The 13,957-nt window shown below is 34.6% G+C and overlaps 2 protein-coding genes across 2 annotated transcripts in view; one reads left to right on the forward strand and one right to left on the reverse strand.

The window, feature by feature from the left end:
• Window positions 1-285: 285 nt before the first annotated feature.
• LOC141398342 (probable cytochrome P450 313a2) lies at window positions 286-11,142 on the forward strand. The gene is made up of 6 exons (XM_073975629.1): window positions 286-385; window positions 451-520; window positions 581-713; window positions 1,703-1,855; window positions 1,939-2,374; window positions 10,922-11,142. The coding sequence occupies exons 1-6, from the start codon at window positions 286-288 to the stop codon at window positions 11,140-11,142; spliced, it is 1,113 nt and encodes a 370-aa protein (XP_073831730.1).
• A 1,240-nt stretch (window positions 11,143-12,382) lies between these two features.
• Window positions 12,383-13,957, reverse strand: part of LOC141398343 (probable cytochrome P450 313a4) — a 33,373-nt gene continuing 31,798 nt past the window's right edge. Inside the window, exons 5-8 of the mRNA XM_073975630.1 lie at window positions 13,735-13,867; window positions 13,135-13,284; window positions 12,617-13,052; window positions 12,383-12,540 (exon numbers count right to left, since the gene is read on the reverse strand). Coding sequence (XP_073831731.1) covers window positions 12,383-12,540; window positions 12,617-13,052; window positions 13,135-13,284; window positions 13,735-13,867 — 877 coding nt within the window. The remainder of the gene's footprint in view (window positions 12,541-12,616; window positions 13,053-13,134; window positions 13,285-13,734; window positions 13,868-13,957) is intronic.

Below are 13,957 nucleotides of genomic sequence, written 5' to 3' on the forward strand. Positions count from 1 at the left end.
TCCAAAAAGGGTCACAAAATTCTGAAAAGACCCTTAATGCATTCGATCTGCCCGTATATGAAAGTTTCAATTCACATAGGCTGAGGATATATAATCATGTCGGCAAAGCCGACTGATACTTTGTTACTAGTTTCAATTAAACTTATCATATTTTATATGTTTATATGTTATTATTAATAAATGTTTTTGCTTATAGACAAAGAATGGCATTCGCACAGAAAGCTAATGGACGTTGCATTCAAATTTTCCAAAATGGTTGAATTTTTGCCAATATTCCATAAAAAGATGCCGCGTTTATTTGAGGAAATTGATAAATACAATTTTATGGAAAACTCATACGATATTCTCGTACATTGTCGTGAATTTACGATGAGCATTACAGGCGGTGAGTTCGGTCAAAATTTGTACAAAAAGTATATAATGTTGAATATTGAATATTTCCGCCTGTAGAAACTATGCTGGGTCGAGACTTCGATAAAAGTATCATGAATGTGAAACACTATGCCCAATTTATAACCAGGTAAGAGGAAATGGTTATTCTTTTTGTTCTCGAAATAATTATTATTTTTCGTTTATGTAGCATCACGGAGTATATTTCGAATATAATGTATAAATCCGTTTATCAATCCAAATACATTGTCAAATTAGCCGATATGACAATATTTAAAGAACAACGAAAAATGTTGAATTTTGTTGGCAGTCTAATTGAAGAGGTAATTTTGTTGTGGTATCTAAAAAGTTATGCAGTTAATTCACTGTCAATGCCTTACATTGCTATTTTGTTACATTAAATGATATCAAAATCGCTAATATTTGTCATCAAAAATGGTTTTATCGCTTTTCAAAATGTTCTCCAGTACGATTTTTACACCTTTACTTGTGCTCAAAGCAATTTTCGAAGCACTTTTCCAATCTGATGGAGACACTTCCAAGCATGATTTGTGCACGCTTCAGCAGCATCTTCTGGCCATTGCTGTTTTGTTTTGGGCTTATGCCCATAGGTCCATGATAAGTCACCTGCGACGATTTTATAAAAGTCCTTTGAAGCACCGACATTTTTTTTTTTTCGAAATTGCTCCACCAATCGCGGAGTGAACCCATATGCCTATTTTCAATATTAAACAAAGTGTGGACAAAATATAACGAGATCCAAAGATTGAACCAAACTGGTTGCTCCGCTCAAGAGATATATTCTACGATATGCAAATCTGGGCCAGTATTTGGTTTGAAAGTGTTCGTGTGCACCAGCCACTACACATGATGGCCGTATGTGGTTTTTACCACTAAAAAAATCATGCCGTCGTAATCGGGCCCCGAGAACAACCTGTTGCATATAGATCAAAACGATTCGAGAATATGTCTTAAACTGACCTTAACGTTTGGAGACCGTTACCAAATTAGTTTTGTATCTGCACCATAATAATCCACCGACTTTGTCGTTGCCTCAGCAAATACGTATAGAGTGTTGTGTGCCATAAAGTGTTAAAAGAATATCATATTGATTGTTCCTTTACTTATTTAAATATTCAAAGTGGCAAGAAGTATTAAAAAAATGTTGTACGTAAAGAACAGTGCCAAAGTTTTTCAGTGCCATAAATAGTTTATATAATGGTTTTTATAACATTTTATGAAAATGTATTACTTTACCAATTTCTCTCTCTCTTTATAAATTTTCATTATAAAAACGTATTTTTCCTTTCAGACCTACAATTACTATTCCAGGGAAATACGAAATGATAACGAATTTTTGGAAAATCAAGATATTGCTGTTGCCAAATACATGAACGAAGCAATAGAACGTAATGAACTTGACAGGGAACTTGCCGTAGCAACCATGATACAATTATTTGGTGCGGTAAGTTATTCCACATATACAAAAATAAAACATTTAACTAAAAAAGTAAAATAAAAAATATTTATTTTCTAATGATTCATTAGTCTTTTGAAACCACTTCAACTACTTTGTACTTAACCATACTTATGCTGGCCATGCATCCTGAATATCAAGAAAAAGCCTATGCTGAAATATGTCAACTATTTCCCGATAATGATGGCGGAGAGTTTAAAATGACTTATGAACACATTACACAACTAACTTATCTTGATATGGTTATAAAGGAGACAATGCGTCTATTTCCTACAATTTCCATGCTCGGACGCTCAGCAATTGGTGGAGATCAAAAACTGAGTAATGGCATCGTTATACCTGATGGTATTGAAGTAGTAATACATATTTACAATTTGCATCGTAATAAAGACGTTTGGGGTCCTGAAGCAGATACGTACAATCCGGATAATTTTCTTCCATGTAATGTTGAGAAACGTCACTCATATGCGTTTATGCCTTTTGGGAAAGGCAGACGATTCTGTATAGGTAAGATATGCCAATACTCCCAGCAAACCAAATGTCGGATGTCCGACACGTATGAACAATTTCGGAAGCAAAATCATTCTGATTTCGATTCGATTTCTAAACGATTTTTTGTACTGATTTCGATTCAGATTTCGCTCCCACATTTCGATCTGAAATAAAGTCAACCACTTCATCCGAATTTTGTTCCGATTTCTTTACGATATGGGTACAAGTGGTTTGCTGTGCTGTTTCTCATTTAAAAGACTACAACCTCGATGCTACAGAGCATATAGTCCTGTTGTAATTCTGTTTACTGAAGATTAATTTTATAAACAATAAATATATATTTTTTATTTTCTAGGCATGCGCTACGCCGAACTGAGTCTCAGAGTTGCAATGGCTAAAATAATAAAGCGCTACAAATTTTCAACCACAGCTAAAATAGAAGATTTAGTGTTACACAATCATATATCATTGCACTTGGCTAAACATCCTCCACTTACTATTGTAAAGAGGAAATAATTATCTTAATAAATTGTATTTAACAGATATTGTTTTATTTTCTTCAACGCAGAAAATTTTTAAGCGTTTGTGTTATTAGCATCGAATTTTTTTCCGAGAAATTTTTTTTGAGGCTTTTTAAGCATTTTCTAATTAATAAATTTTTTCTCTAAAATGTATAGTTTTCCTGCAATCGGACCTTCTTTTAAAAGTGCCAAAAACTTTGGAGGGTAATCTAGGTGTATCCTAATATGTCAATCGCTTGGTTTTTGATTGAGAAAATACTCTTACTATATTCCTAACAAATTCCTTGTCTTCATATGATTCTAACATTTATGATTAAATTGTTATCGCATATTTAAATTTTTCATCAAAAGTCGAAAATTACAAAAAACAGTCGATTTTTGCAAAAAACCCCACAAAATTTTTCGAAAAAAAAAAACTAGAGTTTTACGCCAATTTTTGCTACCATTTTTGTGGCGTTTAAACGACCAGTGGTTTTAACTGGGTTAAGTAAGGAAAAACGGACTTGCCAACGAGAAAAAAATAATACCATTGTAATCAGAATCATATGGAATACCTTTGAAAAAATCAAAACAACCCTAGAACACCCTTCAAGTGCTTTTTAGCAAATATTTGTGGGGGAGCGCTACCCGATGGGAGTAATAACGTTTGGGAGTAATATTACGATGGGTTAAGTATCAGATATTCAATTTGTAACTAATCGTACTCCTAAGCAGCGTACGTAAAAATAACAAACATTTCCAATCGTTTCGTTTCGTATTTTCCATAGGAACAATACAAAACGAAACATAACCCACGTTGGCCGAGCTCGCTGTTTAGTTTTGTTTTGTTTACATTCGTGAGTGCGAAAAAAAACGAAAAGCGAAAAGTACTCAACTCCACAAGAGCAGATAGAAAACGGAATAGTACTAAACACATGTGAATAAATCAAAAACGTTTGGTGGTTGATAAAATTCACTGTGTTATGCTGATGCTAACTTATAGGGTTGTTAAGCAATCACATATGTGTGTGTGTGTCTGAGTGTGTCATTGACAATACGCACGGCAAACGTTTCCCAAAAATACTTGTCGTTTCGGTGGTGAATGAAACAACTCGGCAAAGCATAGCCGAAGTTACATTTCAGCAATCGTACGGTTTCCATCTTTTTACATTGAAAAGTTTGTGTTTTTGTTTTGGTTGTGAGAATGAAACGATTCAGAGAAGCTGAAAAGTTTGTGGCTTTTTGTGATTGGTACGGGAATCATTTTGTTTGTTTCCGTTCATTGCTCCTAAGTACTTAATTGGGTGTATTTTAGAGCTTTTGGACTATTATTTCAGGTAGTATGTATATACTAGCTCCCAAAACAATTGTACAACGAATACAGCCTGATGTAAAAACTAAATTCAAAATTATCTGAAACATGCCTTTAAACCAATGTTGTGCAAAAAAATAAAATGGAGTATTAAAGGGAGAATTAGTATTACATTTTTCTTAATGTTCCATTACTTATATCAATTTGTTTTAGCATAAATATTGTCTAAAATAGTTCATGAAACGTTGTTGATGGTTCAAATAAACAACGAGAAAATTCTTCAGGTTCCTTGTGTGCTAGCACACAGGTGTGCTCGCGTTGAAGTAAACAGAGGAATTCGCAAAAACAACGAAAATAATGCACTCCTCCCACATGTTGTCTCACACATTCATATGTTACCCGCTAGCAATGAAAATTCCAAATGTGAAATTTTAATTTGTCTGAACTGGTCTAGTCTTAGAACTGGTTCTAAGCGGAACTAGTACAAAATTGACCCCTAAGTTATACGAAGGGAACCAATTGACTCCTTTATATCCCCAAGTAAACGACGATAACTTACATATAAATGCAGCATCCAGAACTAGTTCTAAGCGGTACTAGTACACAATTACCCCTAATGGCTATATCACACCATATGCTATTTCACATGTATGACATCAGCTGGTCTGTATATTAGCCCAGCAAACCAAATGTCTGATGTCCGACACGTCTGAACAATTTCGGAAGCAAAGTCGTTCAGATTTCTAAACGATCTTTCGGAGAGGAAATAGTTCAGATTTTGTACCGATTTTGTTACGAATGTCGGAAAGAAATTTCCCTTCCGAATTTCCCAAGGATTTTCTTCAGATTTCGTTACGAAATCGGACCGGAATCGATCCGATGTCGCTCCGACATTTCGTTCCGAAATTATGTCAACCACTTCATACAACTTTCGTTAAGATATCGTTACGATTTCGGATCAGATATCGGACGTATCGTCCGAATTTTGCATTTTCTTAATAACATACATATAAATGCAGCATGCGATAACAGAAGCTAGTATCGATGGACTGAACATATTCGTAAATATTATTCATATTGTGTTGGTATGAAAAGAAAATCGAAGGAAATATACAAATTACCTTCCCGCTAGCAATGAAAATTCCAATTGCTGTGATTTAAGTAGTCCAGAACTAGTTCTATGCGGTACTAGTACACAATTGACCACTAAGTAATGCGAAGGGAGCCAATTGACACCTTTTTATCCCCAAGTAACCCAGCAAAATAAATTGGAAGTAGTGCAATGTAGAATAGTTCTTTCACGGCATGTTTTTATGCAGTTCAAACAGAGTCGTGAAAAAGGCACTCCATTCCTCACATTTTAACCGCATTTGGATGCAATCCAAAGAATCACATCCATTTGTCACATTTTAACAACATCCGGAGGCAGTTCAACGGAGTCGTGAAAAAGGCACTCCAATTCCTCACAATTTAACAGCATCCGGATGCAGTGCAAGCGGAGTCGTGAAAAAGGTTCACTACATTTTATTAGCATTTGTTAGAGATCCCTACATGTACATAAATCAGTTTGTACATATCTACAGGCAGCGGAATACATTTCCAAAAAGATATAATCGTGTTAACTTTCCCAAACATTTGTTAATACAAACTAAATAATATTTAATTTGTGAACATTTTTCCGGTAACTCACGAGAAGAAAATTTCCCAATGGAGTGCATTTTGAAATCTTAACTGGTGATGGGAAGACAATATCAAACCCATTTAGCAGTTGAAGCAAAAGCACTTAAGCTTGGATTAAATGAAGAGCGGAGGAAACACACATGTTTGCGATTGAATTCAATAGAGAATTTTCATAATTTGTGTTAATTTTATAAAGTTATTAATATTTCTGTTTTACACAAATAATAAATGCATTTTATATTGTTATTCAAAACACGTGCTCTGGACTGCCTCCTATTCTACCCCCAAAGGGTCAGTTAAAATGCAGTGCCAAAGGTTCAGTTAAAATGCAATGCCAAAGTGTCAGTTAAAATGCGGTGCAATGGAGTGCCTCTTTCCGGGGTAACTCCCTTGTAAAAATCATGAGTGAAAATCCCTCTAACTGCCTCTTTGGAGACAAACTTTTCGCTGGGAAACGACGAGGCGTCAGTTGCGACTATTTTCACTTACATTAAATCCACCACTTTTTTGAACAACATACTGGTATATGACTGTAAACTTGCAACTAGTACAGTACTATCTACAGGTAATGCATAAAAAGTCAATTGGTTACCTCCTATGACATCCCCATTTTAAAGTTTACAGTTGATTGCACTGTGAGGGGTCTAAAGTGGAACTAGTTACTGTAGCCCTAAGAATCGACGAGTTACCGATGCCGAACTAGTTCATCTTGCAAGCGGATTTCTTCATCTCTCTATAGAGGTAGAGATTAAAAGACGAGTCGTCTTGCTATTATTTACTCTTGGATTAGACGAAATATATAAACGCAAATTTCAAGAAGCCTAAGAGTGTTGAAAGTCAAGAAGCTAGAAGTACTCCAAAATCAAGAATGTAAGTGCTAAAAAGGGCAGTATTTGCAATTACTGCAAAAAGAAACGCCATTGGAGGAAAGAATGTCGCAGATGACGAATATGAAACATTTGGTTGGGGAACTTCCAAAAGCAAAGACTGACTATGAAAGTAAGAAATCCCATCTTTACGATAATATAAAGCAGGAGGTGGCCAAATAACGGAGATATCGCAATTCAATTCTAATTTATTGAGTCTTTTTTTTAATCTCATACAAGTTTAAAATGCACATAATATGAAATACTTAAAGCTATTATGTTTTGTTTCAATGACATATTTAAAAATTCAGCATCTGGCTTGTTTTGACGTGTAAGATATGTTGTTATTGTACCGTGAAAGTAAATCGTGTTTGCTCTCGACACTTCAATATTTAGAGAGCATGTCTCATTTGGATTAAACTTAAAACTAAACTTAACCTAACCTAAACCTAATAAAAAAAAAAAAATAAAAAAAAATAAAAAAAAAATTAAAAATGAATAAGAAATGTGGCCTCTCTGACAGGTCTAAACATTCCTGTCACACATTTCTGGTTAATTTAGCCCCTGTGGATTCCAGGAGAAGTGCGTACATTAAAATCTGGACACATTAAACCATCCAAATCATAATTTAGATCAATTCCAAGAGCTGAAATATAATTTGTATTTGCCCAGTTGTATTCCGATTCAATTTCAACAACTTCATTCATAAGTGGGTTTGGATGCAAAAACAGTCTGTTTACATAATTTTTAATAATTTTTATAGCGTACACTGAAATGGGTTTAACTTCAGATGTTTCATATATAAAACCATTTGAGTGACGTTTATTAAAAGATTCAAAATTCTTTCCTATGCACATCCTAATTATTTTTCGTTCAAAGATACTGAGCTCTTTCATGACAGTAGGGGATATTGAAAACCAAATGGGAAAAGCATATAGCAGTGCGGGTCTAACAATCGTTTTGTATAATAATATTTTAGTTTCAGTTGGTAAAGCATTGCTATTGAAGAGTCGTCCAAATGAACTTTTTATGCGATATGCCTTTCCCAAGTATATTCGTGCATTTTCATTAAATTTAAATAATTTATTTAGCCTTACACCCAAATATTTAAATCCATCTCTAAACGGAATTTCTACCCCATTAAGGGAGAGCTTTAATATCCTACTTTCCGGTACCACCCATCTCTTGCATTTTCCAGAGGCGTTTCTTATACACATCGCCTCGCTCTTACTAGTGTTAATTTTTATACCCCATTCTGTATAAAACTCATGAACAGCCCGCAAATGTTCCGAAACAAATTACAGAGCCTCTATCGGAGATTCAGCGTGGGCATACAAGAGACAATCATCGGCATACAAAACACCCACCGAGTTCTGAAAAGCATGCGGAAAATCGTACATATAAATGCTAAACAAATGAGGTGACAAGATTGACCCCTGTGGTACACCACAAGACACACTACTTAAGTCGGATTTCAAATTCCCTAGTTCAATATAGAAACGTCGATCGGTGAAAAAACTTCTAAACATTTTTACAACATGAGTTCCAAATCCTAGTAGAATCATTTTATAAATAATACCATCGTGATAAGTTCGATCAAATGCCTTTTCCACGTCCAGCGAAATTGCAACAGCGCAGTTTCTCTTTCTCAGATTATGAACTATATCACTACTAAACTTGGTAAGCGCATCTAATGTAGAATGTCCCTTTCTAAACCCAAATTGGTAAGGAGGAATATAATTTGCCTGAACATCTAGGTCCATTTTTTCACGTAAAATTTTCTGGAATAACTTTCCTAAATTGGATAAGAGCGAAATGGGTCGTAGATTATTAATGTCTGTGGAATTTTGTTTCTTTTTAATTGATATAATCTTTCCAATTTACCAAATGATCAGGAATATTAGACAAATAATCTCTAATTGACTCTTCTACAGACGTAAGGTCTCTATCTGGCGCTGGCCCATTATAAACTTCAGCAAAATGATTCTTTAATACATGAAGTTTTTCATTGTCATTTATCACGGCCACACCGTTTACTGATACATCCCCTATTGCCGACTTGTTAGACTTTCCTATTAAGCCATAGATTTGTCTATATGCATTCGGACCAGGTCTAATGTTTCGCAGTTTTCCATCAAAAATACGGGACTGTTCTATCTCCACCTTTTCTTTGATTATAACTTTAAGAAGCTGAATTTGCTTTGAGAGTAATACATATTGAGGATTTTGTCTGTTCATGTGACGGTGAAAAAGTCGTTTCAATTCTTTTTGCCATTCATGTTTTAATTTGTAAAGATTATTTACTTCCTGTGATACTTTAAATTTTCTGTTTTTCAACAGTTTTCTTTGAGAATGTAATTGAGACACGAAACCAACAGTGGAAGTAAATTCCTCAATGTAATCATCTATCTCTCCGTTAGACAGATTTTTGTTAAGAGGTGGGAAATGAGCATCTAATTCAGCAGTTAAATCGGATTTAAATTGAACCCAGTTCGTGTTTTCAAATGAGACGTATTCCCTAGGCTGCCTAATAACAAAGTCAACACCACTAAACGTAAGTTGTAATTTTAACGCATAATGATCAGAAAAGGTTGATAGACTCTCAATACGAAAATTAGGGTGCAGAACATCTACTAAATTTGGACTGATTAAATAATGGTCCAAGAATGACGCTCCATTTGGAAATTATGGTGTTGAATCGCACAATCTAACGAGAGAGTTGTCATTTATCCATTGTAGAAGTGATCTACCGTTTAAGTTTGTAAAAGAGTCACCCCAACATACGTTTCTGGAGTTTAAATCTCCGCCTAAAATTAAACCATCATAGTTCCGAGAGAAACTGTTTATAATTGAAAGATTGTTGTAAATGATAGAATTCCCCAAATTACACTCAAAATAAACTGTTCCTAGCAAAATCTTCTTCTGCTGACCATCTATTGAAGTGTTTATTACTATGAACAAATTTGGAACTTGAAGATTTGGAATTTCGAGTCTTGTGAATGCTATGTTTTCTCGAAGTGCCAAAGCCACACCAACACCACTTCTGTTTTCTAAAAAGACATAGTCCTTCAATACTACTCGATGTCTTTCATTCAAATGTGTTTCCTGAATGAAAGCTAAATCTATTCTGTTAGAATTTAATATACTCAATAAATCAATTCTTCGGCTAATATCAATTAACGACCTGACATTAAGAGTTAACAAATTTATATGTTTACGGACCATAAGACTGCTTTAGTACGTTTAACAACCCCAAACATTGGGGTTAATACATCCCATTTTTTATTTTTTTTGTAATCACGCTACATGTCGAAATTTTGATTGGATCGTCCCACATAGGAAAAAACCTATTGATTTTGGTAATGATTGGATGTTCTTCAGGGGTCGGAATGTGAAAAAAACTTATTTGGAGAAAAGGCCAACGTTTTATTTCAAAGCGAATATCTCTCTTCTCTAAGAGGTATATCGAAAGCACAACCTGGCAATGAAAGAAGAAAATATCACGTTTGCAACGATGTGAAGTAGATTGTCATAGGTGATCAAACAATAGTCAGTAATGTATCCCTTTTTCCATTTTTTGCAATCACAAATTTGAATTTTGATTGGATCCTCACGAAATTTTGGGGGTTGATGGGGGTCTCACAGAGAAAGAAGCCTATTGATGGTTGGCGTAAATCCCACTTTTCCATTTTTTTATTTGAGTTGTACTGACGTGCATCGTCAATGCGTTAAATGCGTTTTAACAAAATTGACCTGTATTAATGAAGGCAATTTTAATATTTTGAATTTTACCAGTCAAAAGCTTATGCACAGGGGGAAGTGGTGTAGGGTATCACATTGTGGGCCCCGACCAGACTATAACCCTGGCTCATTTGTTATGGTGTGAATTTGTGAAATCTGCAATATATATTTTAAACATAACAGGAAAGTCATCTGAAGCCGATATTAGCCCGAAGAAGCCAAGGATCCGACATTTGCGAATCATATCATCGACATGTTATATGCACATTCCAAGTAAAAAGGAAAGAAAATGGACAACAAGGCTGAAAAAGGATACCTGGTACGATATGATGGAGATGAGCGATATCGTATTTATATACCAGAAAAGAGAAAAGATGAGAAGACAAATAATAATGGTTTAGAAGAACAAATATCAATAAAAGCCAACGTAAATCCATTAAACGTTTCAACGATTTAATTCAAGATGATCAGAATGAAAAGTCCGATCCAGACGTAGAACCACCAGATGATCAATTAGCCAAAGATTCACAAGATTTAGAAGAACACAACGACGAACGTACTAGCAGCAACCCTGAGGATAATTTAGAGAGGAAAGCAACATCTGACAGTGAGCTTGAAATTCTTTATCAGGAAGCAACGATAGAGAGGAATCTGAAGAAGAGAATTGAAATTTCAGGAAAGTAAGAAATAGAAAGGTAATAATCTCAAAGACAACTCATGACGAGTTTGTTAATAGCATTGAGACTCAAAATTCATATTCTGAAGCTACTAAAGGCGACCAACGATCAGAGTGGTTAGCATAATACTGCTGCCATACGATTGTCTCAAAATCCAGAGTTTCACAAGTGAACAAAGCACATTTCTTGGAAACACTTCATCATTCGTGAAAAGGTAATTGAAGCTATATTTTGGTATCTCAAAGTTTAACTGAATATCAAATTGCAGACATGATGACCAAACCGTTACCAAAACTTCCATAAATCTTCTAAATATTAATCATTTAAACATGGGGAATTGTTGAAGTACTGTGTTTAATCAATTCATATTTTTCACTGTATAACCTTTGCTTTTTGTTTTTATTCTACATACAAACTTAATTGTACTTTGTATTTTCACTTCAATAAAATCGTTCAACACAATAATTTTTTGACCACTAAAATAAGTCGTTAAATAAGTAGTTACGTCTTTTAGTGATTACAACAAATTGTCATAATAGGTCCATGTTTTGGTAGAGCCGCCATATAACGTTACTTCCCGATTTGAGGTATTTTCAAGACATTAGCTACAACTTTTTACCAACTACCTGTAATTTGACATTTGTGGTTCCCAGTAGTCACAAAATTTCTCCAACAAAAATTGACAACATAGGTCCAAGATTTAGTATAGCATCCCCCCCATTTTAGGTATTTAAAAGATGTCCAATTTTTTGGGCGAACTACCTGTAATTTGACATTTGAGGTGACCACAAAACTTGTGATGTAGCCCACATATATCGGTACCGCCCGATTTCAGGTATTTTCAACTTGGTTGCCTAAAATTAGGTTCCCAGTGTTCAAAAAACGTATCCACCTGAAATCGTGGCATGGATACTTACTTATCTGGGTGAGAATTAATTGTTCCATTAAGGTTCAGAATGTTTATTTCATGGTGGAGGGAAAACATGTTCAGCCCGGCCGATGTTAACGATTTGTTACATGTTTGGATTTTTATTGTAATAACGAATATCCCAGCCTTGAATGGGAACATTTCAATAAAATATTAAACATGATTCTCTGAGCTTTAAATTGGTCCCAACAGCTTTACCATAAATGGTCAAATACTGGAGATATAAAACAGATGGTCTAGTGGATTTGTTTGTTGAATGAAGCCCAAAACTATGGTAACATTTAACATTTATTTTAAATAAACTTTATTTATATTTTCCTTATCTTCTTTCAACTGTCAGAGGAGGATATTTACTCAATTGAATTGATATATGATTGTGCACTTCTAAATCTTCTAATTTAGCTGTAGTTGAAAATCTATAACGTTTTATTATTTTAGCCACAACAACTCTAAGAACCAAATCGGCGTAACGCATTCCTAGAGAATAGAAAAAAACAACAAAATAATTATTAAAAAATATCGCTTGAAAAATAGGAATAAGAACAGATTGTACCTATACAAGACCGCACTCCTTTTGAAAAGGGAATAAATGCATAAGGATGGCGTTTCTCTATATTGCAAGGTAGAAAATTATCCGGATTGAATTTATCTGCTTCTGGACCCCAGACATCCTTATTGTGATGTGTATTATAGACATTAACTATAATTTCCAAACCTTCTGGTATAACGATGCCATTACTTAGTTGAAGATCGCCACCAACAACGAGACGTCCGAAATGTGGAATTGTCGCAAATAAACGCATTGTCTCCTTTATAAACATATCCAGATAGGTAAGTCGTGAGATGTCTTCATAGGCCACCTCAAACTCGCCATCATCATTATCGGGAAATATTGCAGATATTTCAGCAAACGCTTTTGCCTGATACTCAGGATACATGGCCAGCATGATAATAATGAAATAAAATGTAGAGGATGTGGTTTCAAAAGCCTGCAAAATAGTTTAATATTTTCTTTAAATTCTGGTTTTTCAAAATAGTTTGTTAGTTTTCTTTCATTGCTGTCATACATACCGCACCAAAAATGTGAATCATAGTGGTTGTGGCAAGTTCCCTTTCGATAAGATTATTTTTTATGTCTTCTTGGACTTGCGCGGCGAGAATAGTATCATCATTCACATATTCTGGATCATTTTGAGAATCTGATTCATGGTATTTGAATGCCTAAAAGCAAAAGTTTATTATAGTATAATTTTTCTGGAAATATTTTCTAAAAACACGTCTTAATTGTGGGTCTAAAACTATTGTTTCATTGTAAATGTGGCATAGTTTTAAAACAAGATCCGTTTGAGACCAGATTTTAAAATCCTCCGACACCAAATTGCGATATCACATCCTACAATTCTTCATGAACAGTCAACACCCTCAGGAGAAGACCAGTTCGTACGTGTTATGTTTGTCACATTCGTATTTATCACACACATATTTCAGTGAGATGCAATTGATATCACCAGTAAGTGCTGCAAGCTTGTCCATGTGTGGCAACTGGCGAGTTAGATCAGATTACTTACTCCATGCGATTAGCAAAGAAATAGCGGAATATGCAATGCGCACTTACACAGGGGACTTTAATGCAAGTCTCGAGCTGTAAAATCAATAAATTATTTAACTTACCTCATCAATTACACTCCCCAGATAATCAAACATTTGTCTTTCTTCTTTAAATACCGTTAGATGTGCCACTTTTAAAAGTATGCTGTTGCGATAAATCGGGTTATACGTTATTTTCGTGACGTAATTCAGAACTCTGTTTAAAATATAAGAATATATATGTATATGTATGTACGTAATTCTAAATCAGAATGATATAAAATAAGAAAGAACATTAGTCGGATGG

Source organism: Musca autumnalis, unplaced genomic scaffold, assembly GCF_047663935.1.
Source record: "Musca autumnalis isolate F117 unplaced genomic scaffold, ASM4766393v1 scaffold_3, whole genome shotgun sequence".
Lineage (NCBI taxonomy): Eukaryota > Metazoa > Arthropoda > Insecta > Diptera > Muscidae > Musca > Musca autumnalis.

Excerpts from the sequence above, each read along its gene's own strand:
- LOC141398342 (XM_073975629.1), top strand. The coding sequence starts at position 286 with ATGCCGCGTTTATTTGAGGAAATTGATAAATACAATTTTATGGAAAAC. Across the intron at positions 386-450 it reads TACGATGAGCATTACAGGCG|AAACTATGCTGGGTCGAGAC; the intron begins GTGAGTTCGGTC and ends TTCCGCCTGTAG. Across the intron at positions 1,856-1,938 it reads TGATACAATTATTTGGTGCG|TCTTTTGAAACCACTTCAAC; the intron begins GTAAGTTATTCC and ends ATGATTCATTAG.